Genomic DNA, 27,281 nt, shown 5'->3' with positions numbered 1-27,281 from the left:
CTGTGCTCTGAGGTTCCAGAGCAGTGTTTGAAATTTGCATTTTGCACCTGGCGTCCAACCACTTGCAACCAAGTGGAGATATTTGGGTACCAGGATGGCACCTGACATCTCCACCATCTGGCGATCATTGGATCTGGACACTGTTTTTACACACTGTTTTCCCATCCTGTAGAATTCTATCAGTTACATTTTATCTGCACAATCAGAATGAATTTCTGGAATCAAATTGCTATTTCTGTGCAGCCTGAGCAGGAGCAGTCACCCTTAAAAAAAAAAAGAGGTAGGAATAGGCCGAAATAGATGTGGACTGGATTAAGTGACTTTACTTTTTTAAGTTCTCAAAGTTCTTAATTTAGCTCAAGGTTATCATATGAACTAGTCAGATATTTAACTGAGTATCAATCACAGTCAGTCCATCATTTGAAAAATAAGAGCTGTCTTGCCACCAAAGGGCAACTAGATACAGTGGTAAAAGGTAAAGGTAAAGGACCCCTGAATGGTTAAGTCCAGTCACTAATGACTCAGGGGTTGTGGTGCTCATCTCGCTTTACTGGCCGAGGGAGCCGGCATTTGTCCACAGACAGTTTTTCCGGGTCATGTGGCCAGCATGACTAAGCCGCTTCTGGCGAAACCAGAGCAGCGCACGAAAACGCCGTTTACCTTCCCGCCGGAGCTGTACCTATTTATCTACTTGCACTGGCATTCTTTCGAACTGCTAGGTTGGCAGGAGGTGGGACTGAGCAACGGGAGCTTACCTCGTCACGGGGATTCGAACCGCCGACCTTCCACAGCGCCACCCGCGTCCCAGATACAGTGGTACCTCAGGTTAAAAACACCTCGGGTTACAAACACTTCGGGTTACAGACTCCGCTAACCCAGAAGTAGTACCTCAGGTTAAGAACTTTACCTCAGGATGAGAACAGAAACAGCGTGGCGGTGGCAGCGGGAAGCCCCATTAGGTAAAGTGGTACCTCAGGTTAAGAATGGACCTCCGGAATGAATTAAGTTCATAACTGGAGGTACCACTGGCGACTGCGACCTTGATTTAAGGAGCCATTTGGTGCTTAACTTATATATCTGAGTTTCTAACACTTTTCCTGAGAGGATATCCATGGGGGTGTGGTGGGAATGGGCAGTGAGACCCTGCAAAGTTCTTTGCCCTGTGGTTATTGAGCAAAATTGCAGTTGTAGTGTGATCAGAGGTGATGGAGATGTTTCAGCGGCCCCTAGGCCCGGGGAGGCAGGACGGTGCTCTCCAGGTTGTTGCTGGACTACAACTCCCATCATCCCTGACCATTGGCCATGCTGATGGGTGGTTATGGGAGGTGTAGTCTAGCAACACCTGGAGGGCCACAGGCTCCCCATCCCTGCTGCAGGAGGACTGATTTCTGGGAAAATGCAAATTGCATTTTAGGAAATATTTCTCGTTGGCAATGATGACAGTTAGGTAGTTTTAGACATCTGGAAGGGACACCTGGCTTAGGCCTTCAGGGATATTAAGGGGGTGCCTCACGGCAGTGTTTTATAGCCTTGGGATTCATCCTTGCATTGTGGATAAGCAATACTGACCAGCATACCCATTTGGCAGAAAGGGGATTTGGAAGACTGATGCACAAGGCTGTGAAACCTGCAGCTGAAGAGGGTGCTGAAACCAGCTCCATATCCCAAGCGCTAGCCTCTGGGTCGTCTTGCTTTTCTAATTTTAAGAGCATGTGCTTCTGTATACTGGAGTTTTTATTTATTTTTCTAGCCTGAGGCTAGCAGTTGGATTATGTACCTGAGTTTCTAGCACTGCTTTGGCCTCATATGTTCTGACCAGGTGAGAGGGTGATTCTGTCTTTTACAGGTTTGCGTTTCTTCCCTCACTTCTGCATGTGCTAAGGTAGTCTGGCTGCATTGCGGGGCTCCCATGCTCAGTTCTGTCGAGCATGTCCCTAGACTTCTTCCTCATAAGTAGCACCATTGCCCGTAGGTTGACCCGTGGTAGCCACCTGTTGAGCCGGCCACGGAATGTGACTTTGTGACGTCTTGGCCTAACTCTTTGCGTATGTTTATGTAACAGGAAGTGGGAAGAATGTTTTGGGATAGGAGCTGACTCAGTGGGTACGAGCCTCCATCTAGGTCAGGTGACGCCTACCTGAACTCCCCACCCAGCTGGGCAGGCGTGAGTCACTCCTGCGGCTAAGAGAGATCCCTAGAGCTACAGGTAGAAGACGTATCGCAGTGGTCAACCTCCAAAAACTTTCCTTCTGTGTGGCTCCTCTGTTTCCTTGAGGAAGGGAACCCTCCACTGTGACCTGAGCTGCATACACATCATACTTTTAAAGCACCCCCTCAAAAAAATAATAATCACGGGAATTATAGTTTCTTAAGGGTGCTGCGGTAAACTACAGTTCCCACAGTTCTTTTCTGGCGGGTGGATGATGTGCTTTAAATGTATGGTATGCATACAGCCCTTGTTTCATTCTTGGGCAGGTTAAAATTGTCACTCACTACCAATATGAAGTGTTAGAAACTCAGATATACAGTGGTACCTCGGGTTACAGATGCTTCAGGTTACAGACTCCACTAACCCAGAAATAGTACCTCGGGTTAAGAACTTTACCTCAGGATGAGAACAGAAATCGCGGGGCAGTGGCAGCAGGAGGCCCCATTAGCTAAAGTGGTACCTCAGGTTAAGAACAGTTTCAGGTTAAGAACTTTACCTCAGGATGAGAACAGAAATCGCGGGGCAGTGGCAGCAGGAGGCCCCATTAGCTAAAGTGGTACCTCAGGTTAAGAACAGTTTCAGGTTAAGAACTGACCTCCAGAACCCAAGGTACCACTGTACTGTATAAGCTAATCGCCAAATGGCACCTTAAACCGAGGTGACGGTCACCACAATGGAATGTCAAGGTGCTATTCCCCCCACCCCATAAGATTTATTGTTATTCTTCATTTAATTTCTATGCCACTTTATATTTTCAAGAAAACAATCTCAAAGTGCTTTGCAACACTTTAAAACATCAAACAAAACAATCCAGGATAAAACAAATTCAAGCCTCAAGGGAAGTATTTCAGAGCCTTCTCTAAGTGGCATTTTGCTTTCCCCCATATTTATTTACCTACTTAATTTATAGAGCTGCCCTGTGGCAGAAGTACTCTAGGAAGCCAGTGGGGTGTAGTGGTTAGAGTGTCAGACTAGGACCTGGGAGATCGGGGTTCGAATCCCCAGTCAGCCATGAAGCTTGGAGTCGGTCCCAGCCTCTTAACCTACCTCACAGGATCGTTGTAGAGATTAACTGAGGATTTCAAGATTTCTGGGAATTTTGCCTAGCTTCAAAGAACCCTTCCACCAGTCCCACTTCCTACCCTGAGGGTTGACGCTCCTAGTCCTTAAAGCGACAGAGGAAGGTCTGGATAATTTTATATGTCAGAGACTTCTGTTGGAGCAGGATTCGCATCTGTGTGTGTGTGTGTGAAGGGGATGGTGCTTGCCTACAACACCCAGTTCAGGGCTCCTTGGATCTGTCTCAGATACGGAACAAACCAGGCACATGAGGCTTGCATAACTACCGTGAGCAAAGCGTGCAACATTGCCGAATCCGAGCTTTGGGTCAGCTTTGCTGTGTGCTTCCTGACTCGCCGATGCAGTTGCATGATCTGCAAATGGCACGAGCGACTTAAGAGTTCAGCCGCTGGAATCGGCCCCCCTTTTCTCTCTCCCCGCCCCAGAAGCTGGCATCCCATACTGCAGATGCTGCATGCGACTTCATCATGAGGTCTTTTGGCCGTTCCCGGTGGTGACGTGGTGTGTCATGGGCGAGGGAGGTTCTCTCTGCCGCTTGGCTGCCGCCCAGCTGACCTGCTGTGTTGTCTTCTAAAGTGCACAGCAGGCAGACACGTGCTTGGGGGCTGGTTCCCCCCCCCTTCCCGGTGTTTTCGAGGGAGAGGGAGCATTTTCCGCAGCCTCTTGCGGTTGAGTAATTCTCTCGGCTCACCTGCTCCAGAACTCTGGCCTGTTTTCTCCTAGGTGGTGTGTGTGGTTTTGGTTTTTTAGCTGCTGCGTAAATATTCCTGGGGCCGGCGAAGGGAGACGATGGCCGTCCTCTGTGCAAAGGCATTGAAAACCTTGAGCTTGGGGTGGGGGCATTAACTGTCCTCCCCATAAGCCTCTCTCTCTGGCTTCCTGGAGGCATCTTGCTTGGAAATGGGGTTGATCCTGCACTGCTTGGTTCTTGTCCACCACAAAATCACCCAGCAATAAGAATTGGCCGCAGAAGGAAGAGCAGGGTGGTTGGGTGGGTCTAGCCATTTTGAATGTTTGTGTTTACATACCATGCCATCTGCACTTCATAGCGGCTTCATATCATGGCTCCCCCCCCCCAAATAATCCTGGGAAGTGTAGTTTATTAAGGGTGCTGAGAGGAGTTAGGAAGACAACATGTTCCCCTCACAGAGCTGCAATTCCCCAACTGGTTTTTAACAGCCCCTCTGCCAAGGGATCTCTGGGAATTGTAGCTCTCTTGAGGAATTAGCTGGGTCCCATAACAACTCTCAGCGCCCTTTACAAACTACAGTTCGCAGGCTTCTTCGTTAACCGCTTAAGCTGGTATAATACTGCTTCAAATGCATAATGCAGATAGGGCCTAAGACTCTTAAATCAGAGGGTTTTTGGGGACAGCCGATAACCCCCTGCCCTTGTCTTCTGTCTGCTTTTGGTGTGTATTTTTTAACTGCTGTTTGCGTTTTTATGCTTTAGCTGTTAAGTATTTAATTGTACTGCTTTATATTGTTTAAAGCTGTCTCGTGGGTGCGCAGAGATGGGAAAGGTGGGGTTATAAATCTCTTCAAATGTATGGTTTTATTTGGCAAGGTGAGGCTGAGGCCTAGGCGATATATTGGCAGGGGACTCGGAGCTGGCTCTGCTGGGGGCAGGAGCCTTTCTGCCCCCCCCCAGCTGAGCAGCAGGCTGGGGTCAGCTGTTTTGGCCACAGCCCCTGAGGCGCTGGGTTAAAAGCACCTCATCTTCCATGATGAGAGCTGTGCCAGTTTGCCCAGGCATCGTGCTGACTGGGGCCAACACAGCTTTTTTCAGCTTCTGTGGTATATCGCCAAACCGCGATGTTGAAAACCCGACATTGCCCAGCCTTAGTGAGGACACCCATATCTCATTTATCGAGTTCAAGCAGTGCATTGTCAAAACACATGACAGGCCAGTGGAGGCTGCCGAGAAAGCCACCAGGCTGAACTGGATTCCGTGGCAGCAAGGGGAACTGGTTTCACTGGTCTGTTTTCCCTGTCAGGAGAACAAAAAAGAAAGAAACGAAATGACTGTGAGGCAGAGCCTGGCTGACGTCCACCAGGCTTCGGGTCTAAAGGAGTCACAATGAATACCTCTGAGCTTATGCAGAGTGTTCTTGCTGCTCTAGGATAATTGAGTCAGACTATTGGTCCATGTAGCTCAGTGTTGTCTGCACTGACCGGCAGCAGCTCTCCAGGGCTTCAGGCAGGGGTTAGAGAAAAGGGGAATGATCTCTCTCCTCAGAGGGATAGGGTGGAGACTCATTTCTTAACGTTCCTGGCAGTCACGTTCCTGGGGACGCGGGTGGCGCTGTAGTCTAAACCAGGGTTTCCCAACCTTGGGCCTCCAGCTGTTTTTGGACTACAACTCCCATCATCCCTAGCTAACAAGACCAGTGGTCAGGGATGATGGGAATTGTAGTTCAAAAACAGCTGGAGGCCCAAGGTTGGGAAACACTGGTCTAAACCACTGAGCTTTGGGCTTGCTAGTCGGAAGGTCGGCGGTTCGAATCACCGCGACGGGGTGAGCTCCTGTTGCTCGGTCCCTGCTCCTGCCAACCTAACAGTTCGAAAGCACGTCAAAGTGCAAGTAGATACCGTAAATAGGTACCGCTCCGGCAGGAAGGTAAACAGCGTTTCCATGCGCTGTTCTGGTTTCGCCAGAAGCGGCTTTTACACATGACCCGGAAAAACTGCGGACAAACGGCAGCTCCCTCGGCCAATAAAGTGAGATGAGCGCCGCAATCCCAGAGTCATTTGCGACTGGACTTAACTGTCAGGGGTCCTTTACCTTTACCAAGTTCCTGTCACAACCCACTTTGGATTAGGCCATGACCCACTGGTGCGTACTGACCCACCAGTTGAGGACCAGTGCAGTAAACATTTTTTTCAGCCAGGGGGGGCCGCAGTTTGGGGTGAGCAAGCTTTCCAGGGGCCGGGTGCAGGGGGGCAAACTTGAATAACATATTTGGGGGGGCAAGTAAGTCCTGCACTGCATAATTGATCACAATACCCAGCACAGAATATCATGATGAATGACAGGATAGAGATGATATAAATATGGTAAAGGGTGTAATGGGTATTTTTTTCCTCTCTTTCTCTCCCCCCCCCCCATTTTTATTTTTGGGTTTTTAAAATTGTTCTTATTCTTGTTCGGTAGACCAGTTTGATTCTTACTGTATTTTATGTCGAAAATTCACATTTTTAAAAATAACAAGGTGCAGCATGCTCACACCATTTGAATTGCAATGCCTATCCACTTGGGGGGGGCTGGCCCCCTCAAATGTTGTGGAGGCCGAAGGGACCTCAGCCCCTAGGAGCTGGCTCCTATGGCCGGGCACCAGTAGGCCTAGCAGTGGGAGGAACAAGAGGTGCCGGCCATGTTTTCCTGTGGCACAAAAGTCTGAGGGGTTGTTTTTTTACGTCCCCCCCCAAAAAACCCCCCTCTCCATCCTCATCCATGCTAGCAAGAGGCACCACCGCAGTTTGGGGACACATTCCCAGACAGGCAGAAGTTCCTGAGGAGAGCGCAGAGCAGGGCTACAGAGTGGTGTGAACTGAGGAAAGGAAGCAATGAAGGATCTCAGGGGGCCATTTTGTGCCGTGGGCCCGAGACCCTCCACCTTCACAATGAACGGACCTCGGAGAGAAACACTATAGTTCCTATTAATCATGAGAGTCGGAAGGGGTCCGCAGGGGTCATCAGCCAGGTCGCAAGGTGGTTAGATTGGTCTCAACTGGGGCCAGGGTCTTTTCAGTACTGGCCCCGACTAGGTGGAACGCTCTGTCACAAGAGACTAGGGCCCTGTGGGACTTGACATCTTTCCGCAGGGCCTGCAAGACAGAGCTGTTCCACCTGGCCTTTGGTTTGGACTCAGTCTGACCCTTCTGCTTCCCTCCCCTTATGGTTTTGATCTATGGGCTACTTTTAAAATGAGGCTGCATTTTAAATTGCATTTTAACCTGTATTTTAAATTGGTCCCCCCCCCCCAATTATGATTTTACTGTAATTTTACTGGTGTCAGCTGCCCTGAGCCCGGCTCTGGCCGGGGAGGGCGGGGTATAAATAAAATTTATTATTGTTGTTGTTGTTGTTAGAAATTAGCCAGGTGTGTTTTGCAACCGGCGCGGGTCCAATGGCGACCCCATGGAGATCTCTGGGTACCAAGTTGGCGGTTTACATCTCCATCTGGTTAGCCTCTCCAGCTTTCTTGAGCCAGTAAGCAGAAGAGATGACTGTGTTTATATACCACTTCCCTCCCCACCCCAGGAATACATGGTTCAGCTCCCTCCTCAGTTATAACCCCTACAACGGCTCTGTGAGGTAGATTAAGAGGCTGTGACTGACGGAAAGCATCATGATGGGAGTGGGGATTCGAACCCGGACCTCCTGGGTCCCAATCTGACACTCTAACCCAGAGCTTTCAAAACTTTTCACGCCGCTGACACTCTTTTTAGACCTGCGTCGTTTCGTGACACAGTCGTTCAGTTTTACTAGCGAACTGGAGGTTAAACTAACCCCTTTCCAGCCCCTGGAGGAGCGTTCCTGAGACACACTGCAGCCGACGAACAGTTTGGAAAGCTCTGCTCTAACCACTGCACAACACCGACTTCCTAGAGTTCTTCTTCTACGGGGCAGCTATGTAAATTAAGTAGGTAAATAAATAAATGAGTAGGGAAAGCAAAATGTCCATTAGAGAAGGATGTGAAATATTTTCCTTGAAGCTTGACTTGGTTTGATTCTGGATTTTTTAAATAAATGCACTGTAAACCACTTTGAGATTTTTCTTTTTCTTTCAAAATCTAAAGCGGTATAGAAATGAAACGCAATAACAACAAATCCCAGTGGGGGTGGGGGGAAAGGCGCCTAGACATTTGGTTGTGGCAACCGCAGCCTAGGCTTTAAGGTGCCATTTGGTGATTAGTGCATATACCGTATTTTTCCATGTATAGGACTAGGTTATTTTCTTGAAAAATTAATCTTAAAAATTGGGGTCGTCTTATACACGGAAAAATACAGTATCTTATAATACGGAGACCCTTGTTCTGCAGGAACAAATGTTTGCCGATAATGACCGTGGTTCTTTCTCTCTCCCCCCCCTTCCTTTCCCGAACAGAGGAGAACGAGAAGCACGAAAAGCTACGCTTGGAGCGCGAACAGGAGCAGAAGAAGGCCAGCGTGCCTAGGGTTAACCATGTCGCTCGCCCCGAGGAGCCCCGCCTCGAAATGGCGGCCGTGCCCTTGTCTCCGCCCGCCCCGCCTCCGCCCCCAGCCCCGCCGCTGGCGGCCCCCATCTCCGTCATCCCCATCCCCGTGGTCACAAGCCCCGCCCCTCCGGCGGCGCACAACGCCTTGTCTCCGCCCCTCATCCACCGCCACCAGCCGCTCGTGAGTGCTCCCGGCCTGGGCAAGGAGCCCCCCCTGGCGGCCCCCGTCATCCAGAAGACCGGCCCCTCGCTTCTTCCGGACATCAAGGCCCCCACGCCCCCTTGCAGCAGCCCGAAGCAGCAGCAGCAGCAGCAGCAGCAGCTGCCTCACTATGCCACGCCGGTGCTGGCTATCTCACAGCACCACATGGTCCAGCAGCCGATCCAGCCCCAGCCTCCCCCTCTGCAGCCCCACCAGCCCCTCGGCGTCAAGCTGGCTCCCTCGTCGGAGGATGTCAAGCCCAACGAGCAGAAGAAAAGGCCCGGAGGGTGAGTGTGGGGTCGCTGGGGAGCAGCTCCGGTGGAAAGGGACCCACTCAGGAACAATTTAGTACAACCCTCTGCAATGCCCGGGATCTTGCCTTGTTTTGTAAATAAATAAATACCCACCCACCCCACTGGGCCATTTGCAACAGCTCCAAATCTGAAGTGGGGGGGATGAGGAGAGCTTGGCTCAAAAAGGCTCTCATCCGTGCAGCTTGTCTCAAGTTGCATCTTGATGTCTTTCCAGCATCAGGCAAAGACTTCAAAATACCGTATTTTTCACTATATAAGACGCACTTCCCCCTCCTAAAAAGTAAGGGGAAATGTGTTTGCGTCTTATGGAGCGAATGCAGGCTCCATGGCTTCAGCGAACGCAACCCGAAGCTCCGCAGGCTTCACGTTGCTTTCGCTGAAGCCAGGAGAGGAAGAGGGATTGGTGCGCACTGATCCCCCTTTCTCTCCTGGCTTTCTCTCCTGGCTTTCCCTCTGCGCAGCGCCCCTTCAGCGAAGTGGAAGGAGAAATGGAAGGGGCTCCGTTTCTCCTGCTACGTCGCTGCGCAGAGAGGGAGAGAATTTTTTTTTTCTTGTTCTCTAAAACTAGGTGCGTCTTCTTATGGTTGGGTGCATCTTATAGAGCGAAAAACACGGTGGTAATAATAATAATAATAATAATAATAATAATTATTATTATTATTATTATTATTATTCCCTGGTCCTTCTGAGGGTTGTTCTTCTGGTTTTCGTGCTGTGAGGTTTTTCTTTCGCTTGGTTAATTATTTAAATAAATAAGAAGGAATGCTATTTGAGACCCTGTAGATCTGCTGCAGGTGGGCATAGATAGCCAGTGAAGTGGGTGGACCAGTGGTTTGGCTTGACCAAAGGCAAGCATTTGTGTGTGGTAGACCGCATGCTTTGCATTCAGTCGCTCCCAGGTTCAAGTTTGCACATCCCCAGTGGAAATCGGGAACTGTGGATCAGTTGCCAAGAAGTGACTACCAACTATGATGGCAACCTTCTGCCTCTGCTGTTGGAGGCAGTATGCTTCTGAATGCAGGAAACCGCAGGAAGGGACAGCGCTGTTGTGCATGTGGGACAGCGCTGTTGTGCATGTCGGCTTCCCCTAATTGGCCACTGTGAGGACAGGACGCTGGGATACCTGGGCCATCAGCTTGATGCAACTAGGCTCTGCTTACATTCCTGGGGGAAGTGCTTGGAAGAGCCCAATACACTTTTCTGCAGGCCAATGGAAAGAGGGGTGGCTTGTTAAACTATTCTGGGAATTGTAGCTCTGTGAAGGGGAATAGGAGCCTCCTCACGACCCTCTGCACCCTTAGCAAACTACATTTCCCAGGATTCCTTGGGGGAACCCATGCCTGTTTAAAGTGGCTTCCTTGTGCTTTAAATATATTGTGAAGGCAGATCCATTGAAATGGTGGATTTAAGTTAGTTGGGTCCCAGCAATTTCTTCTCTGTGGAGGAGGAATATTGGGTACAACCCCATATCTGTAAAATGGAAGAGACCAAGCCATTCAATTGAAGACTGTATCACCTACAGCGCGAGACGATGCTGTTTGCTTTGTTCATCTGAATGCGAACTGTTGCATTGGGGAACTTCTCTTCATGCCCCCCCCCAGTAAAAATGACCCAAAATTGTGCAGCCAGTGGGTCGTGTTGCTACTTTTCTGTGCTGCAGACAAAGCCCAGCCCTTCGGGTTCAGCGTGGAGATTTGTTAAGCAGCATGTGTTTCCCTTAGCAGGTTGACTGCAAACAGATGCATTTGTTGCCACGACAACAGGGGATGTGACAATCGGGGTGCCACGCAAGCCTTGTGTGCCTATGAAAACCTGGGCTGTGGGACTGGGGAGGGTGTCTTCTGCTCCAAAGGACCCTGGGTTCAAGGATCAGAAGCAATAATTTGAGTGAAGCACATTAGCTTGTTACACATAGGAATGTGTAAAATTGTTTTTGTGCAAGAGAGATGGCGTGTGAGAGAGAAAAAGAGAGAGAGAGTGTGTGTGTTTTATCCTTATTCCAAATAATTCCTTCCATGTCTATATGTTCTGGCTTTGTTCCAGCCCCTAATAGCAAGTCAGCATGCCTAAATTGATCTGCAAAGCCTTTGCAACAACTGGCTCTTTTACACCCCCCCCCCAAAAAAAAACTCCATTTGGAAACTTTTAGGTTTAAATGCAGAGCTGTTCTGAAACCTGGTGCTGTTGGTGAATTTTTATATATTTTTTTCTTCTTCTTTTGGACTTTAGGGTTGGCACCAGGGAAGTCCATAATAAATTGGAGAAAAACAGGTATGTAGCTTTTTTTAAAAAAAGAATGCAAAATGATAACCGGTTTTGCACGTAACCAGTGGACTGTTTGGGTCAGCTGGAGGTTAGACCAGGGTGGGGGCATTCCAGCTGTTGTTCCAGGGGACACAGAGGTTTCCCAGGGAGGTCAGTTATGGTAGGTGAGATTCTCTGATTTTTAAAAAGGGGAGGAAATCAATTCAGACACTGTGCCAAACCACTGGTTTCACTAAGCATAGTTCAGAACCCAAACAATGGTTTCTTTTTTCCTGATGAGCCGCAGGCAAAACAGGGTACCAAAGTTGCCTGGTGCTGCTTTTGCTATTCCACCTGCTCAGCATTCCAGGTTGTAGCTGGTTTGTCAATAGCAATGCTACACCAAACCATCATGAGCACACAATATGATTTATTAAGAGTGGCTTTCTGCAATTCTAGTTTGCTGTATGATTTCCAGCCATGGTTTAATCATGTCACGTCCCAGGACAAACCAGGGCTTGCAAACCCACTTTGAATCACGTTTTCTTGTGCTGGTTGCTGGCTTGTCAGTTTGGGAGTTACACCCAACCATAATTATGGGGTGGGGGCATGTGTTTCTGCAGAATTTGGGTGGGGGGGCAGGCAAAATTAAATACTGAAAGGTGGGAGCAGGCTAGCTTCTCGCCAAAATAAATAAAAGTGCCTCATATCTCAGGCTCTACAAATGCTCCTTTAAAAAACTATTAAAACTGGAGATTATGGTTTGTTCTCAGACGGTGGGAAACTGCCCCTTTCTCCCTCTGAGGATGCCCATTAAACACTGACTTCTTATGTTTTTCAAATTTTCAAGGAGAAAGCACTTGCTAATGCACTTTTTTAATATATATCTTACCTAGGTAAGACCTGTGGAGGCAAAAGTAATTTGTATGGGTGACGGTATTTTGCAGTGCCATTTTTCTAGAAAAAGAGGTGCCAGAACTCACCATGAACACCTTGTTCTCTTATAATGGTAATGGGGCCCACCTGAGAGGTGCTGGAACTGAGTTGTGGCTGAAAAAAAGCCCTGGTGTTTTATACCTGTTCTGGCACTGCAGTTTCACTGCACCGCACTGCAGGCCACTGGGTAGATCTGCTGTCCAGAGCAGGTACAAAAATCTTAGTTGCTGTACACATGCTATCCCTTGGCCAATCCCTCCCTGGAATTGGTTGAACTTCGGTTTCCAGCATCTGTCTGGTGGGTGCCATGTTGGAAAAGCCTGCCTTAGGCTTGCATCAATGGGTTTCCTTGATCCGCTGTAACCGTGCACCCTCCCGCCTTGCTACAAGTGTGCTGTGACCGAGGGGGTGACTTTGGGATTTGTTTCTGTAGACGTGCCCATTTGAAAGAATGCTTTGAAACCCTTAAGCGGAACATCCCCAACGTCGACGACAAGAAAACCTCAAACCTCAGCGTCCTAAGGAGTGCCTTGAGATATATCCAGGTAGGGGCCTGAAATAGATATGTGCATGTATGTGTGTTTATTTCAATTACGGCTAGTTCTTTTTCTATATCCCTTCCTGAACCTTCAGATTACCATTGCAGGCTGTTCTCCACATTTCCCCACCCATTGAGGTGAGGCTGGGGATTATTAAGGACGGGGTCTTCTCTGTGGTGGCACCCTGGTTGTGCATGGTTTTCACCAGTGAGGCCCACATAGTGCCTTTGTTAGAATCTTTTGGGCATCAGGTGCCCAATTCTCCCAGGCCTTTTAGGGCATTTCAGTTCTTGGAAATATTTTAATTCCTTCCTTCCTCCTCCTCACCCCCCCCCCAAGTCTCTGTGCTGGATTTTGTCCTGAAATTGCTGTTTTCCTTCATCTTATGCTGCTTTGTGATAGTTTGGTGCTGGTTTATGTGCTGGTTTATGTGTTTTTGATCTGGTTATTTTCCTCATTACTGTTGGTGTTCCAATCTGGGGGTGTGTGTGTTGCTTTGCTTGTCCCTGCTCTTACATGTGGGGAACAAACCACAATTCCAGTTGTGAACACAATGCTGAGCCAAGGCCTGTGATTTATGTCCTCGGGTGGCGCTGTGGGTTAAACCACAGAGCCTAGGATTTGCCAATCAGAAGGTCGGCGGTTCGAATCCCCGCGACGGGGTGAGCTCCCGTTACTTGGTCCCTGCTCCTGCCAACCTAGCAGTTCAAAAGCACGTCAGAGTGCAAGTAGATAAATAGGTACCACTCCGGCGGGAAGGTAAACAGCGTTTCCGTGCGCTGCTCTGGTTCGTCAGAAGCGGCTTAGTCATGCTGGCCACATGACCTGGAAGCTGTACGCCGGCTCCCTTGGCCAATAAAGCGAGATGAGTGCCGCAACCCCAGAGTCGGTCACAACTGGACCTAATGGTTAGGGGTCTTACCCCACCCCCCACCCCATTCAATAACGGAGAAGCAAAACAGCCCAGGTTGGCATATTTGCAGCAAGCCATTAACTGTGGTTTACCGTAACGTGGAAACTGAGTCTCTGAGATGCCTCTTAACTATGGTTTATCCATTTAGACACTGCTAAACGGTAGATGGTATAAACCATTGGTTTGCAAACCCTGCTTCAAACCATTGCTGCTGATCAAGAAAGATGGTTTAAGCTTTCTTCAGCATCGTCTGGGGGTGATGCCTAAATTCTGCCACATCTATGCACATCCAGACATGCATGTTTTCGTTAACATTGCCAGGTTGCTGTTCTGCTTTCTGATACATTGAGTTGGATTTAACCACGGACAAACCCACCGAGAGATTCCGTTTGATGAAAAACTGGTGGTGAATCCTCCTAAAAGTTTGGGGTGTTGTTGGTTGTTTGTTTTTTTTTGCGAGGGGCAGTTTGTTTGGAGAGGGTAGGTGGCCGGTGGCTGAGTCTTTGCTGTGGTCTAGCTGATGAAGTCCTACAGGAATGAGTCAGAGGGCAGACAAGGGTCCCAGCTCATGCTTGATGGAAAAAGCCGAGCATTGGGATTGTACTGCAGTAGGCAGCACTGTTGGTGTTGGGGAACATGCCCATTTCATTCTTGGAGTAGGATATGCAGTGCTCATCTACTGCAGCGTTCGTTGCAGCTTGTGCACGGTCCTGGAAACTGCTGTCCGTGCCACCTGTCCAGGGAGAGCTGCTAGAGGCGACTGCAGGACCAGAAGGTGTTTCCTGCCTCTCTGGCCAACTTTGCGCTGTTGACAGTATCTTCCTCTTTCTTGGGGGGTGGGCGGCTTCCTGTCTGCTTTGGTTTGGATGCTCCATTTTCTAACCGGGAGCACAGGGAGCTGACGTGTGAACCTTCCTTCAAAAATTGGGGATTGTTTCCATTCAGTTGCATTTGTGGAGGGTAAGGCTGTGCTTTATTCCACTTTCCGGGGCAGTAATACTTCTGGATTCCAGTTGCTAGAAACTCACAGGTGAGGAGAGTGCTGTTGTTGCTTGCAGGATTTCTCTAGGCATCCAGTTGGCTGTTGTCAGAACTGGACGGGCCATTGGCCTCATCCAGCAGCTCTCTTCTTATGTTCTTATGCATTAGCAAGTGGAGAAACATCTGTGGTTGGCAAGCATGCATCCTGCAAGGAAGGATATGCATCCGAAAAGGAAGATAAGGGAATGACATCTCTTCCATTGGCCCAGCGTGGCAGCAAACATTTGTGAACCCCCAAATGTTGCTGGGAGCCCCAAATCCTATCCATCCTAGCCAACATGGCTGATGGCCGAGGATTTTTGGTCATTAATATATTTTGAGTTTTTAATAGACTTTACCTTTATCACCTTTAATACTTGGGATAAATGCCTTATCCTGCTTTTGTTTTAATGACTGGACAATTTTTTTTCCTGGTCTTTCACCACTCTCCCAGTATTTCTGTCTTACACAGGCGAGCATAAATTCTTATTTGCTGGGACAGTACAGTATATTATTTAGTTCAAATATCCTTTTTGTATTTCCTTATCTATCATAGTAGTTGGATTCCTGACTGTTTGAGCCCCAAAATCTTTTAAGTTCTTCTTTCAGCAGTTCCCCCCTCCCTTTAATTCTTTATTTTTATACGACAGGTATGCAATTATTTGACCACGGATATATGCTTTAGATGCTTCCCATTCAACTATTTGGGCAGAGGATTATGGGGGTTGTAGTCCAGCCACAGGTTCCCCATCCCTGCCCTCACCAAAGGTTGACCCAAAAGAGAAGTTGCTGCGCTAGGTGGTCTTTTTCTTGCTGCGATCCTGCGGGACTCTTCTCCTATTGTGGGGTCAAGCAAGGGGGGCTGCACTGCAGTAGAGGCAGACCATTATCGTTCTGGCTTGATACCCAGCTGCTTCTTATAACCAGGGGAAACTCCAGGTGGGAAGCGGAGGTCCATAAACGCCAATGGAAAGCAGAGGATGCAATCTGTTCATCTCCCTGTTGCACTAGGGAGCAGAACTCACAGTTTTGACGTCATAGGCCGGGATGCTGCAGGCAATGCAAACCAGCACGTTCCATGAATGTAGATTTCCATCACTGGGCAACTGCCAGTCCCTCACAGGGCTCTTTTATTCTATGTGAATCCCCTTGTGAATGTATATTTTGGTCTCTCTCCCTGCCCCAGCTCACTGGCTGTTCCAAAATGTTGGTGCCATCCTTTGCTGTGCTTGTATCTCATCCTCCTTTCCCAGCTGTGACAGTCAGCATCTTACTATTCCCCCAACGGCGACCGAGCTCTCTCTCTCTCTGCCGGAGATGAGCAGCAGAGAAAATCAGAGCCGGTGTCCTCAGATGCCTAGCAGACGTAATCCACGTGTTCAGCAAGCCAAAATATAATCCTTGCAGCAGCAAAAGCCATTTTCCATTCCCCCCGCCTCCTCCAACCCCCTTTGCTTTTCCATCATCCAGTTTCGGCTCATTTCCGCATCGCAGGGGATGAAGCCAAATTCCTTGCGATGTGCAGCCTCGTAATTTTAGGTTGTGAGCCCCAAGTATTCCTTAAGGAACTGGGGGCGGGGGACACACGACAAGAGCTTTGTTTGGGAGTTCATCCGTTGGTCACGGAGATAGCAATCGCTAGTCAAATCTTCTAGACAGCTACCGTTCCCTGTAGCTGAAGGGAGGGACGGCCCCTTTCAGCACTGGTTTCTTCCTGCTGACTGGGCACTGGGCTTTGGAAAGAGAGGGGAAAAGGCAGCAGTTTCTGCATGTGCTTTAGAGGGAAGTGAGGGGCAGATGGGGCTCATCCACCTGGGAAGGTAGCCCACCTAGGAGAAGGAAAACTCTGATCCTAAACCTCCACTGCCTTACGGCGATACTCATTTGTGAGAAAGCCTTCGGGAGCAAACTCTGAGGAAAAGCCCATACCTTCTGTCTTGTGGGGAGAAGAAAAGGCTAAGGAAACCCTACACCAATCTGAAGAGGAGTCCCTAAGACAGTTGCATGGCGCCTTGCACACCTCCTTCCAGCAATTCCTGCAGCCAAGCCAGTGCCAAACATACTGCTCTGCTTTCCTTTGGACCACATCAGCGATTCTGAGAGAGGTGTCTTGTCCGGAGAGCCCAGGACCTATATACGCACTGTCCAGGCTTGCACCCTGGAGAGGTCACTTTGCTGCTGCTAATGCAGCAGAAACAACACGGGAGCAGTTAATCTTTTACCGGTTTCTGCAGCCACACTAGGTGTTGTGATTCTCCGGCGGTTTGACTTCACCCCCAGAGGCTCACTCCATTGTCTCTTGAGACAGATGGAGGCCAATCACATGTGCACAGGCTGTGGTGCTGCTGGGTGAATTCTGCTTTCTGAGAATCTGAGCTTTCCATAGAGCTCCAAAAGTTCCTAGTCCTCATGCCTGTGACAGTATTGCGGTGGCTGCTAACTGACCTTCCTTCTGTTAAACGGATGACTGTGTTAGATTAATGGTGAGTCATCAGCAGGCACTCTTAGCGGGAGATGGTCTCTCCTGATAGCAAGGAATATTTTCTCTCTCACTTTTGGAATGTGCTACCCATCAGAGCTTGGGGAAAAGGTGTGTCCTCGAAGGACTTCCGGGTTGGCGCCATCGCCGAATGGCGGACTCCCTCCGAGCTCCGGAGGGAGCCTGCTCGGCAGGGGCTGGGTTCTACCGCGCCGGCGACGCGGGGACCCTCAAAAACCATGGGCGCTGAAACCCATGGGCATGGTGACTCGGCGGACACCGTTTGCGTCCCCCCCGACCCGCGAAGGAGCCTTTTTAAAGGCTGCGGAGCGGGTGACGGGGGGGGGTGGTGCTGTGAGTCCTCCGCTTCCCCTGCCGAGCAAAGCCGCATGCCATTCGACGGAGAGCGCTGACTTCTTCCATTGAAAATTTGGACTTTAAAAGAATAACCCGTGAGTAATTGGAACTTGGATTAAAAAAGGGGAAAAATTCTTCTTAAATTCGGAGCGAGCGGGGGAGGTGCAAAAAGGAAGTCAGCCTCCCCCCTGTTGTAGAGGAGCTAAAGCAAAGGATTTGACAACTAAGATCGAGTGCAACCTTTTTTTTTTTTTGATAAAATTATTAACTTCGCGATGGAAAATTATAAGACTGGGCTGGAGGAGAAAAGTGGAATGTGAATTAAAAGGCAACCCCCCCCCCGGAAACCCCGGGAGCGATCCGTAAGAGCGCCGGGAGAGGAGAAATAGAGGTTTTGACAGCTGTCAAAGGAGCTGTCAAAGTGGAAGAACAAAAAGAGAACTTTGTTACGAGGACTTTGCTGGTCACATTTGTTACAAATTGGATATAAATTGTTTAAAACAAGGAATAATAAGTTACTTTGACTGTTGGGTGTGATCGGGAAGGAAACTGAGTTACTATAATCCCTCTAGAGGAGCTGTGGGACACTACAAGTATTGTTGGCATCGAATTTGAATAGGACTTTTTATCTCCTGGGAAACTGCAGAAATGGAACACTATTTTGTCTACAGAGGTTTACACACTAAAGGAGACAATAGATTTATCTATTGAAGAATGGAAGGGACTTGACGTAATGTTTTGTTCCTGAATAACAAAGCCTCTGCAGAGGAATTAGAAGCTTTTTGGAATTAGAACATTTGTGCAGGAGAGTGGGGGAAAAAAAAAGAGGAGGAGAGAGAACAACAAGAACAACAAGAATAACAAGAACTGGACAAAGTCGGAAGACATGTGAAATCAAAGATGACCAAAAGACGGCAAAGACTAATAAAAAGACGGCAAAGCGGACTGGTGAAGGACTGTGGTTTAGATGTGGGAGCTCCAGGATGACAGTAGATATTGACGGACATTGGGAACGCAACCGGGAAAGGGGGGAGGGAAATTTGGAATCCAAAGGGTGTTAAATTACATTTTATTCTTTTTTCTATTTTTCTGTTTATTTTAATCTGTATTGCATATTAAAGAGGGGAACTCATGGAAGGGAACAGGTCGATTTTAGGGGATGGGAAAATATTTTTTAAATTGGGCCAATGATAATAATTTTAAAATTTGGGGTAAGAATTTGTTGAATCTATTTGAAAGAATTGGAATACAAGAGGGGGAGGGGAGGGGAAGTCCTGGAAGGATGCCAATGAAAATTAGGTTTTAAATTTGGATCTTTTTCTTTTTCTGTTATATTTGAAAATCTGAGTAAATATTATTTAAAAAAGAAAAAAAAAGAAAAGGTGTGTCCTCATTCTCATGATATAGTCAGCATGAGTGAACGCACGTCTTGCACACATTTGCTTGATCATGTGTGCTTTGCTCTTACACATGTTTGTGCAGAGCTGCTTTTAGACTGGGAACTTTTTTTCCAGGGTTTCCAGTTGCAGTTTATTTTCCATAATTTATATTAAATTTTCTGTTTTACATTTTAGAATATTCATTTAAACAACCTTAAAATATCAGTGACTTCCCTTCTTCTCTTTCCATGGTTCATTTTGCATAACTTAAATCCAGGCATATTTTGTATAAAAGAAACCATTCAGTATTCCATTATTACATCCATAAAAACTTATTTGCACTGTTGAATTTATCTTAATGCTGCCCACGTTTTCAAATATACACAATTTCCTCCCATATATTCATAAACATTTTCCAATTTTCTTGTAATGTATGATGTTCTTGTTCTCTTATTCTATATGTTAGGTCCGCAAGCTGCACATATCCCATCAGTTTAAGTGGCCATTCTTCCTTAGTTGGGACTTTGCTTGTTTTCCATTTTTGGGCTAATGAAACGCCAGTTGCAGTTTAGAGATCCCTAGGCGCTCACAGTTGTAGCCTTGGAAACAGCAGCCTGTTTGTGTGGTTCACTGGGATCAGGACCCACAGGGAAAGGGCTTACCCCCACACACACCCCTAATGTGCCCCAGTTCTAACTCAACTCCTCCCAATTCCACAGCTGTTGTTTTCAAGGTTTTAAAAAATGTGTTAGATGCCTATATACCTTTAACGCGTTGTCTAGTTTGGCCCTCAGAATTCCAAAGAGATCACCAAGGAAAATTCCCCCAGCAATCAAAGGTAGCACCTCACTAACCTGCTGCCCTTTATCCCTTTTACAGCTAGCAGAACACCAAAGAACTTACGCAAAATAATACAAAATAAAAGATGCAAAATGAGAGAGTGCTCGTGTGCAAACATGCAAACTGCTTGGCTTTTCTGGAGAAGCGCTTTGAATGTGCCTGGGCACAGTAGGCTTAGTTTTATTTTTGTTTAGCACTGCACCTGCACCATCTCTAAAGGTAAAGGTACCCCTGCCCGTACAGGCCAGTCTTGACAGACTCTGGGGTTGTGCGCCCATCTCACTTAAGAGGCCAGGGGCCAGCGCTGTCCGGAGACACTTCCGGGTCACGTGGCCAGCGTGACATCGCTGCTCTGGCGAGCCAGAGCCGCACACGGAAACGCCGTTTACCTTCCCGCTGGTAAGCGGTCCCTATTTATCTACTTGCACCCGGAGGTGCTTTCGAACTGCTAGGTTGGCAGGCGCTGGGACCGAGCAGCGGGAGCGCACCCCGCCGCAGGGATTCGAACCGCCGACCTTTCGATCGGCAAGCCCTAGGCGCTGAGGCTTTAACCCACAGCGCCACCTGCACCATCTCTACCTAATGCCAAAAGCACATCATTGCTCTTTAGGTGGTGTTAGGAGGACACACCACATCCTGTAAAGAAAAGCTGTCCCCAAAGCACAGCTAAGTCAGGGGTTCCAAAACTGTGGCCTGCGACATTCACTCAGGTGGTCCGTGGCGGGTCTGCGAGGAGCAGCAGGAGCTGTGCACAAAGTGGGTGCCGTGGCTGGTTCGTGGCAGCCCCCCCCCCCCCCCCCCGGAAGGTGAGCAGGATGAACCAGGAGTGACCGGAGGAGGCAGAGGCACTGGGGCACTGGGAAGGAGTGGAGAGGATCGGCGGCGAAGTTAATGGGAGGCTAGAATTAAGACGTTAAATGTTGATTCAGTTAAAAGTCAAGCAGCGTTTAACACAGTGCATTATAGTTGCCCAAACAGGCAGAAATGTTACTGACAGGGCCTTCAAAACTCTCAGGAATTTTAAAGTAGAAGGTTTGGGAGCCACTGTACTAAGATAATCTCTGGGTGAAGGATAAAACGTTCTTGTTTAGTTTTGGGTTCTGGCTAAATTGCTGCCCGCAATAATTGGAGGTGCCCGTCTGAGATTTCGCTAGCATGTGAGCAGAGACGACCAAGTTCCAAGGCTGTTTGTGGGCTTCCTGGAATCATCTGGGCTGACCACTGCCGGAAACCTGTATACAGGCATAGGCAGACCTTTGGTCTGATAACAGCTGGGCTCCTAACTGTGTGTGTGTGTGTGTGCAGAGGTGCGTAAATGTTGGGAGAAGTCCGGCCAACCAGCCAAGTTGAAGATCAGGTACAAAAACCAGATTCTCGGTGGGGTGTTTGTGTGTGCTTTTGTGCTTGGTCTTGCTCGTAGAAAACCAGCATGGAAGCTCATTCTTCCTGGCCTGCTAGTTTTCTTGTATGCAAAGAGGTGCCCACCACCAGAAGGGATCTGCCCCAGGAACGGACTCCCCCCTCCCGCCCTGACTCATTCTAAGACAGGTTTGTCAGCAAAATCTTCTGAGTCAGAGTTTAGCAGCTGGAAGCGAGGACTTTGGATCTCTCCTTTTCCCTAAGAAGGCGGGGTCCAGAGAGCAGGAGCACGGAATCCAGTTGCATTTTCAAGAGCAAACCACAACCCACTTTTCCTCTCTTGCCCCTGTTACAGTGAGACGGAGCCCCAGAGCTGGGAAATTCAGCCAAATGGTACCTCCCCTCTGCCCGTTGGTTGCAGCCATTGCTTCTCTCATCTCACATCTTTGCATGTGTCAGCCTGATAGAAGAACATATAGAGAGCCCTGCTGGATGAGCCATGGGGCCTAGTCTAGCATCCTGTCTCCTCAGTGGTCAGCCAGATGACCAAAGAGGACACCTGCGAGCAGGACCTGAGCGCAACAGCATTCTCCCTGCTTGTGGTTTCCAGCTACTGGTATTCAGAAGCACACTGCCTCCAACGATGGAGGTAGAACAGAGACATCAGGGTTAGCGGCCATGGACAGCCTCATTCTCTGACCCTCTTTTGAAGCCCATTTGAGTGGGTGCCCTTCAGTGCCTCTAGCGGGAGCAGATTCCATAGTTTCAATATGCACTGTGATGGCGTACTTTCTCTGTGTGTCTTGAGCCTCTCAGTCTGTGGTTATGAACCGTGTGTGTGTGTGTGCGCGCGCGCGTGCGCACGCCTGTCTGTGCCGATTAGACGTGGGATGTGGACTCCTTTTGACACTTGGATAGAAGTGGCTGGACCACAGTGAGGGCAAGTTGCCCTGTTGTTCTCCCTGTGTCTCGTTCTCGCTGTGTTTTGAGTCGAAATCTCCCCCCTGGGCCTCTCTCCTTTTTTACGAGTGCTTTAAACCTTTCCGTTTGCCAAGCTTTTTGCGAAAGGCCAGGCTGTCCCTCACCGTGAGCACGTGTCGTAAATAAATACCACTGACTGCACCTGGTTGGGAAAATTCCCCCTCCCTGTTGCTTGGGTGTTCACTTTGCAAGCTTAACTCTGGTTCCTAGCATTGGAACCGAGAAAACGGGGACTTCCTTTGCATTCGGTTCTGTTGCCGTTTGTTGTGTACGCTGCATCTGGGCCCAGGAGCCCCCAAGACTGATGTCCAAAGCCCCCCAAGGAGTGGGTGTGCCGCTTTGCTCCTCTCTCCCCTCCACCCTTTCCAGAATTGGCGATTAGGTGGTACCCCTAGCACTTTGCCATGTGCTTCTCTGCATGTGCTCAGGATTCCGGGTTCTGATCTAAGCTGCATTCTGCTCTTGGAAAGGAATGCGGAGATGCCCAGAGAACGGGAGGTGCGTGTGCATGTCATTAACCGCCCCCCCCCCCCCGCCTTGCAGCCAAAGGTCACTGCAACTGTGTGGCTTCCCCCCCCCCCACTGGCCTTCCTCCTCTGCTCCTCCTCTGCTCTGTTCCCGCCAGCTCGTCCACGTGTACAGAGAGCACATGGCTGGCCCCAGCCGAGTGACGTCACCAGGGCTGCCCGCCCAGACAGGAATGCGAGCTGGAACAAGCCAAGCTGGAACAAGCCGCGCGAGGTTACCCGTGCAGCTGCGGCCTGCAGGAAGGAGGGAGGGAGGGAGGGAGGGAGGGAGCAATGCCTGCCTGTTCCCCTGGCCGATGGGTGGGGTGCCTAGCCAGGGATTGCAGCTTGTGCAACCAGCTGCTGCTGCTGCTGCCGCTGCTGTGGCTGGATGCTCCCAGCAGCCTCCTGATTTCCACCCCCTCCCTTTTCTTTTCAATGCGCCTGCCTGGAAAACCGCAAACAGCAGGGAAGGTAGGAAGCTGCCTTCTACCGAGTCTGCGGAGCTCAGTATAGCCTGCCCTACACTGGCTGGCAGCTGCTCTCCAGGGTAATCAGGCGGGGGTTTTGCCCGGAGGGGAGAAGTAAGAACCGCACTCAGGTTCCCTAAAAGGAGGCTTGCTCTTTTAAAAAATAAAACACAATCCGTCCCAGTTTCCTTGGAATAGAGCAGGGAGTACAATCCAGCTCCCATGTTGACCTCTTAATTCCAGCATGGGGTTTTACAACCCATCTGTCTAAGGGTGCAGTTCAGTGCATGTTTACTTGGGAGTAGGGCATACTGAATGGAAGGGGCTTATTCCCTTCCAGACGGGCATGCGTAGTTAGGAGCAGTTTGCAAAACTCTCCGTGTGGGTTTGTAAAGTTTTGGTTCAGGCCCATGGCCTTTTCTTCCCCTTAGATTTCACCTTTTTTTATACAGTGGTACCTCAGGTTACATACACTTCAGGTTACATACGCTTCAGGTTACAGACTCTGCTAACCCAGAAATAGTGCTTCAGGTTAAGAGCTTTGCTTCAGGATGAGAACAGAAATCGGGCTCTGGCGGCGCGGCAGCAGCAGGAGACCCTATTAGCTAAAGTGGTGCTTCAGGTTAAGAACAGTTTCAGGTTAAGTACGGACCTCTGGAACGAATTAAGTACTTAACCTGAGGTACCACTGTACATAGATAAGTCAGAGAACCATTCGTCATCCAATATATTCCCCCTGCAAAACCCTTGGCTTCATTTTTCTCCCCTTTCCTTCATTTATTCTCTCCTCCCGTCCAAAAAAATTGCAATAAATCTTTTGAGAGCAACAATTACCCTTTATATCCTCCAACTTTTCTCCAAGGTGCTGCAGGTGCTCTCCTAGTTCTCTGACTTGTCCCTGTCAGGTAGGCTAGGCTTGATAGGCAATGATTGGACCAAGGATCACTTAGTGAGGCTCATGGCTGGATTTGAACTCAGGTCTCCCAGGTCCTAGTCTTTCAGACTAACCGCTACTTAAATCTTGTTGAATGAACGCATCAATATTACAGAGAGAGAGAGACGCACACGTCTTTTAATTAAGACTGCTTTTCAGGCAAAATGGTATAAAAAAGCTGGCCTGCTTACTTTCAACCCTAAACAACCACCAAATAGCTCCTGTGGTTTATACATGTCTAGACGCTTTAGTCTGCGATTTGGGGGCTCAGTTCCCACCCCCTTGCACACTCGGGTCTTGGACTGTGCTTACTGAGTGGTGAAAAAAGAGCACTCCACGTAAGTCTGGGTTTTAAAACCAAAACCATCTTCATGTACATACTCTCTCTGGGTTCATTTTGGTGAACGAAGGTGGTGCTGGTTTTATTTTATCCCTGATGTTTTAGTTATTCTGAACCTAAAGTCTTGAGGATTTGGAGAGCAATAGACCAAGGATGGGGAACATCTGTAGCCCTCCAGATGTTGTTGGACTCCAACTCCCATCAGCCCCTGCCAGCCCGGCCAGAGTCAAGGGATGATCGGAGATGGAGTCCAGGACTGGCTACAGGCCCCTCACCCCTGCAACAGAAGAAGTGAAAGGGGTGAGATGGGAGTCGTTTTTGCTGTCAGTTACACTTGTTCCTTTTTTGTAAATCAAATCCCACGTGCTCCAGTCTCTAGCTTTGCTTTGAAAGCTTATGCAGTGGTACCTCGGGTTAAGAACTTAATTCGTTCCAGAGGTCCATTCTTAACCTGAAACGGTTCTTAACCTGAGGCGCGCTTTCGCTAATGGGGCCTCCTGCTGCCACTGCGCCGCTGGCGCGTCATTTCCGTTCTTATCCTGAGGCAAAGTTCTTAACCTGGATCAACCAGTTCTTGGTTAGCGGAGTTTGTAACCCGAAGCATCTGTAACCCGAAGTACCACTGTATAAGGGCTTTTATTTCTTCCCTTCCTTGCCGCACGTTTTAATTTTGAAGGCCATTGGATTATTTCTTTTAGCTATAATGGTAAGTATAGCTCATTATACTAATGACTCCCAACAACTGCAGTTGGGCATGTGCGTAGGAACGAAAATAAGTAATAAAGCAACAGTAACAATATTGATAGCAATCGAAAAAGCTTTTTCTCTGAAAGGGAAGACTGGTGATTACTACAGTGGAAACCTTTGCAAAATCATGTGGTTGAGCAGGAATCTCTTGATTGTGCAGTTTTAAGTACCCTACCGCCTTCCTCCCAACCCCAAGTGCCATCAGTAGTGTGACCCGTACAAGCGTCTGCTGGTAAATGGACTTTATGCAGCCCTTGGAATGTCTGCTATGAGGAGTATGAGCTTAGCTTGGTTAATTTGCAAGAGGCAGCGCACACTGCCCTGGGAGAGGGGGTGTGGGCAGAGGGGCTGTGCAAGGCACTGAAGTCAAATCAAAATAGTTTCTCGCCCCTCCTCTGTGTGTTTTCCCCCCTTTCTACACCTGAGTAGACAGTTTGCAGCTGGCAGACCGCATATTGCACCCAAAGCTTGTAGGTTCTTGTTAGAATCCTAGCTTTGAGTTATTTTTTTAACCTTCTAGGCCTCATTGCCCGAGAAAGAATTTTGAAAACGTAGCGTCGTATTGTTTCCACTGAGCCATTGAAACTTGAACCACAATAGCACGTTTCTACTCTTTTCCTCCCTTTCCCTTTCTTCTAAAAAAAAAATCTGTGTCTAACATTGCTGCTTTGTGCATTACATTGCTCCTACATTACTCAGTACCTCAATATCTTAAGGACCGCCTCTCCCCATACAAACTGACCCGGATCCTGCACTTGTCATCTGAGGCCCTTCTCTATGTCCCCCCTCCCAGAGAGGTTCGGAGGTGGCAACAAGAGAACAGGCCTTTTCTGTGGTGGCCCCCTGATTGTGGCATGCTCTCCCCAGAGAGGCCCACCTGGCACCTTCATGTCTTTAGGCACCAGGCAAAAACATTACTCTTTGCCCAGGCCTATGGCTGTTAAATAGTCTATGGCCTGTAAAAATGTGGGGGAGAGGAGTGTTATTATGAGTATTACGATGATTACAGTATTTTATTATTAGGCTGCCTGTCTGGAGTATTTTCAGGATTTCCCCATCTACCCCACCTCTGCACTGAAGAATTCTTTTGGCTTTTCAATGTCACAAGGACTAAAAACTTTGTGGTCTTTCTGTGAACGCACATGAAAGCTGTGGTCATTGGAAGTCTCCGGAACCTAGGCAGTTTTTTGTTTCCTATCCTTGTGTCGGCACCTTTTTAGCTTACGGTTGGTGACTGGGCAGCAGAATTCTTGTCCCGTGAAAAGCTTTGTTCTAAGAACAGCTCTTTCAGCAAGGAGGGGGAAAGAGCTGATTAAGGTCACAGACAAAACCAAACGCCTGCTTTAAATAGCTCGGTTACGGAATAGGGATCCTTCATGATCTTAATAATGAATGTCTGTATTCTAGGCCTTATCTCCACAGTACAGTCATACCTTGGGTTGAAGTAGCTTCAGGTTGAGTGTTTTCGGGTTGTGCTCCATGGTGACCCGGAAGTAACGGAGCGCGTTACTTCCGGGTTTCGCCGCATGCACAGATGCTCAAAATGACATGCGTGGAAGCGAATCGCGACCTGCGCAGACGCGGGTTGTGTTTGCTTCAGGATGCGAATGGGGCTCCGGAACGGATCCCGTTCACATCCAGAAGTACCACTGTACATTTAAAGCACAGTTCTTTCACTTTAAACAGTCATGGCTTCCCCCTAAGAACTCTGGGAAATGCTGAGATTTGTTAGAAAACCCCTTTCCCCCCTCCCAGAGTTCCCTAGGGAGAGTTGAGGAGTTGAGTTTATTTAATTTGCATTCCACTTACCCAGCGACAATCATTGCGCTCAAAACGGCTCGCAATAATCCCAAATCATAGTGTTAAAAGACAACAAACATGGCCGTAACTTTAACAATTAATGCAATTGAGTAAAGTCAGTAGTAGCTCATAGTATTTCCAGGAGACTTACTAATCACATGGAACACCTAAAAAAATGGAATAGCTGTCGGTTGTCAAATGCATCCCGCCCCAGCCCAGTACTGCCATGATTGGAAGCCTCATTCACTGTACCTGAATTATAGACACTTACATGAAACTATACATTTAAAAACCATTTTAAATGGGTGGGCATGGCCATTGAGTTAGTGGTGGTTGTAGGAAAAGAATTATCTAGACCCATTTCAGTCTGGCTTCAGACCTCGATTCAAAACCTAAAGAGCCTTGATGCCCTGGCTTGGTGACCTTTGCAT

At 48.5% G+C, this 27,281-nt stretch overlaps 1 protein-coding gene across 1 annotated transcript in view; it reads left to right on the top strand.

The window, feature by feature from the left end:
• Window positions 1–27,281, top strand: part of MNT (MAX network transcriptional repressor) — a 62,755-nt gene that overhangs the window by 10,387 nt on the left and 25,087 nt on the right. The window contains exons 2-4 of the mRNA XM_079955658.1: window positions 8,400–8,979; window positions 11,236–11,277; window positions 12,620–12,731. Coding sequence (XP_079811784.1) covers window positions 8,400–8,979; window positions 11,236–11,277; window positions 12,620–12,731 — 734 coding nt within the window. The remainder of the gene's footprint in view (window positions 1–8,399; window positions 8,980–11,235; window positions 11,278–12,619; window positions 12,732–27,281) is intronic.

Source organism: Podarcis cretensis (assembly GCF_951804945.1).
Source record: "Podarcis cretensis genome assembly, chromosome: 15".
Classification (NCBI taxonomy): Eukaryota; Metazoa; Chordata; class Lepidosauria; order Squamata; family Lacertidae; genus Podarcis; species Podarcis cretensis.
This window is presented reverse-complemented; position numbering and strand designations above follow the sequence as displayed.